Genomic DNA, 3169 nt, shown 5'->3' on the forward strand with positions numbered 1-3169 from the left:
CAGAACGGCAGGATGCACCTGGAGTACGACGCTCACTGGCGCTGGGTGCAGTCTCAGGACGACGTCACCTTCCTGTGACCCCTGTGTTCAGGGACAGGGCAAAGGTCACTGCAGAGTGGCGATGTGGGAGGGGGAGAACGATGTCTGCACTTCAGCCTCTGTGGTGCTCGCGGTGGAGGACTTGAGAATCAGGAAAGACTGGACTACTTCTCATTGACTATAGACCAGGGATGTTTCTTTGGAGACGCAGGTGCATCGAAGCGTCAGTCACGCACCAAAAAAAAGAACTTAACTTATTCTAAAAGAGTGCTCCTGTCATCCCTGGGCCTAGTTGAAGAGTGGCAGGTGTGGACATGTATGGGACAGGTGTGGATCTGATGGATGTGGACAGTGTACCATATCCAGTAGATTAGGTGTTGAATTGGACCTATGGTGGTGGCTAGCAAGCTTTGTTTTTAAATTTCTCCCCAAAATAATGTTCCAGGTGTTTACATGTCTGTGCCTGCATGGGTGTTCCAATGTAACCGAATGTGCTGTTTTAACGTCTCTGGAAACCATTTCTCGAAAGCCTCGTTGCTAACCAATTAGCAACTTACTTGGTTTCCAATGGGAAATTGTATCGCAACCAAATAAGTTCCTACCTTGGTTAGCAACGATGTTGTCGAGAAATGCACCCCTGGACTGAATCCAGATCCAAATGTGCCACTTTACAGTCTCCACGATGATGTCAGTGTCAAAGCTCCAATCAGAGACGAGCTACATGAATGAATACCCTTTTATCCTATGCATTGTCTATTTCTGCTCTGATTGCTCCAAATAGGCTCCTCAACCCAAAGACTCATGGGTAGATGTGTAGCTGAAAGAGAGTCTATACACAATACATTTCACAGTGTTAATTAAGCACTTGGAGTAGGATCCTATGAGTGTTATTATCAACTCCCGCATTGTTGAATCAACACTACACAATGTTCTGTCTTTAGGTCTTTTTCCTCAAGAGACATTTTGGTTAGGCTCTACCTGTAGGAGTCTCTGGGTGAGCTGCTTGCTGCGTAGTGTAACACATGGTTAGCAGTGATGGGCAAAATAGATTCATTCCTTTACAGTCCAGGGCCACATATTCCAAATGACCTTGTTTTAGCCGTCTAATTTAACCAGGTGATCATTCAACCAGCCAATCACTTGGCTGAATTGGACAAGTAAAACCAAGTCATTTGGAATATGCTGCACAGGATTTTAATTTATCAATCCATTTTGGCTATCACCAATGGTTAGAGAGTGGACCAAAGCATTTTGCTTAAACAATCCCTTATGTTCAAAGTGACGGCTAAGTATTTTTGTAGTCAAACAGTTTCTAGAAGAGTATTAACAACACCTATCAGAGCAGTGTCCCTAGTCTCTTGTGCGTGTGTGTGTGTGTGTGTGTGTGTGTGTGTGTGTGTGTGTGTGTGTGTGTGTGTGTGTGCACGCGTGTGTGTTTGTGTGAAACCCCCTTTGTACAATCCTCGAGAGTCTGTGGCACTGTCTTGCGCTCAGTGGAATCTACTTCTGATTATGCACTTAGGATATGTGTGGCTGCTCCTTTTCCCGTAAATGCCTATTAATTATACATAATCAAAATCTATGGCAATACCCGTGTGTGTGTGTGTGTGCTTGCGCGTGCGTGTGTGTGTTTATGTGTGTGTGTGTGCTCGCGTGCATGCACGTGTGTTTTATGTGTGTGATGTACGTGCGCGTGCGTGCGTGCGTGCGTGCGTGTGACATATGTGTATGTGTACAGTGCTAAAACGAAATGCATGACTGTCTGCACAAACTGAGCTGTAACACTATAACCTGATTTACATAATCTGGCTGCGTTCGGCTACGTCACGCGGGGCCGTTCCTATGCGAGAGCATATCAGATGGCAAGAGTCAGGTAAGTAACACTAGTGGAAGTGATGTAACCCACTGTGATTGGCCAAATAAGACACAAATAAAAATCAAATAAACACAAATGAAATAATCTCATATCTTTGAATTCGTTTTGGCGGGAAGATAATCATCTGGGCCCTTGGCTGGTGGGGGTAAGACTCACAGCCAGCCATGTGGACAGGACTGGACTGCCGGTGAGGATGGTGATGGTGACGTTTTTTTCACCCGTGGCTCTCTGTCTCTCTTCTCCACTGTTTGTTGTTCTTTCACGCCTCCTCTCATCCCCTTCTCCTACTCTCAATATCCATCTACATTTCTCTCTCTCTCTCTCTCTCTCTCTCTCTCTCTCTCTCTCTCTCTCTCTCTCTCTCTCTCCCTCTCTCTCTCTCTCTCTTCCCCTTATCCCACTCCCCCATTCTCCCTCTCTCTCTTTCTCTCAATCTCTCTCTCTCCCGCTCTCTCTCCATCTCACTGTCTCTCTCCTTCTCCCACTCCCCCATCTGTGTATTTTGTTTTCCCACACACCCACACAAAAGGTTAATCATGGAAGGAGAGTGTTTCTATGGCTACGGATAGGAGTATGTGTCTGTGTGTACGTTTATGTGTGTGAGTGTGCGTGCGTGCATGAGACTCTCTCTCTCTCTCTCTCTCTCTCTCTCTCTCTCTCTCTCTCTCTCTCTCTCTCTCTCTCTCTCTCTCTCTCTCTCTCTCTCTCTCTCTCTGAGTGTGTGGTGTGTTTGCAGGAGAGACTTGCTGAGCACAGCTGTTCATTCCAGTAAGGTACAGAACAATAGGAAGTATATTGCAGAGTAGAGATGCACACACACACACACACACACACACACACACACACACACACACACACACACACACACACACACACACACACCACACTAACAGTATCTCCTCATAATGTACTTGCTACCATCCTCTAGAGACCCACGGTCCATCAACAATGGACTGCTCCTCTCTGATGGTTTAAAAAGTGCAGCTCACAGCAGAAATGCAGATGTAGCGGCCTGGACTGGTAATCTGGCATAGCAGGCATTTCCCAGTGGGCCAACAGTCCTCAAGGACTGATGCTGTTGGGTATGTTGTACAAAGTATTTCCTTATGGAGTGGCCTACAATTTTAGTGGGTGCTATGCAGGCCCGCCTACAGGGGGGGACAAAGGGGTATGTTGTCCCGGGCCCAGGGAGATAAGGAGCCCAGAATTGGGTCCCCATTGCATTGTATGTATTGGGTAGGGGGCCCTTTCAGA

General features: G+C 46.7%; 1 protein-coding gene across 1 annotated transcript in view; it reads left to right on the forward strand.

The window, feature by feature from the left end:
* Window positions 1–2132, forward strand: part of lurap1 (leucine rich adaptor protein 1) — a 16701-nt gene extending 14569 nt beyond the window's left edge. The window contains exon 2 of the mRNA XM_063202018.1: window positions 1–2132. This exon is cut by the window's left edge and continues 879 nt beyond it. Coding sequence (XP_063058088.1) covers window positions 1–78 — 78 coding nt within the window. The 3' untranslated portion in view covers window positions 79–2132.
* Window positions 2133–3169: the final 1037 nt, after the last annotated feature.

Source organism: Engraulis encrasicolus, chromosome 6 (genome assembly GCF_034702125.1).
Source record: "Engraulis encrasicolus isolate BLACKSEA-1 chromosome 6, IST_EnEncr_1.0, whole genome shotgun sequence".
NCBI lineage: Eukaryota > Metazoa > Chordata > Actinopteri > Clupeiformes > Engraulidae > Engraulis > Engraulis encrasicolus.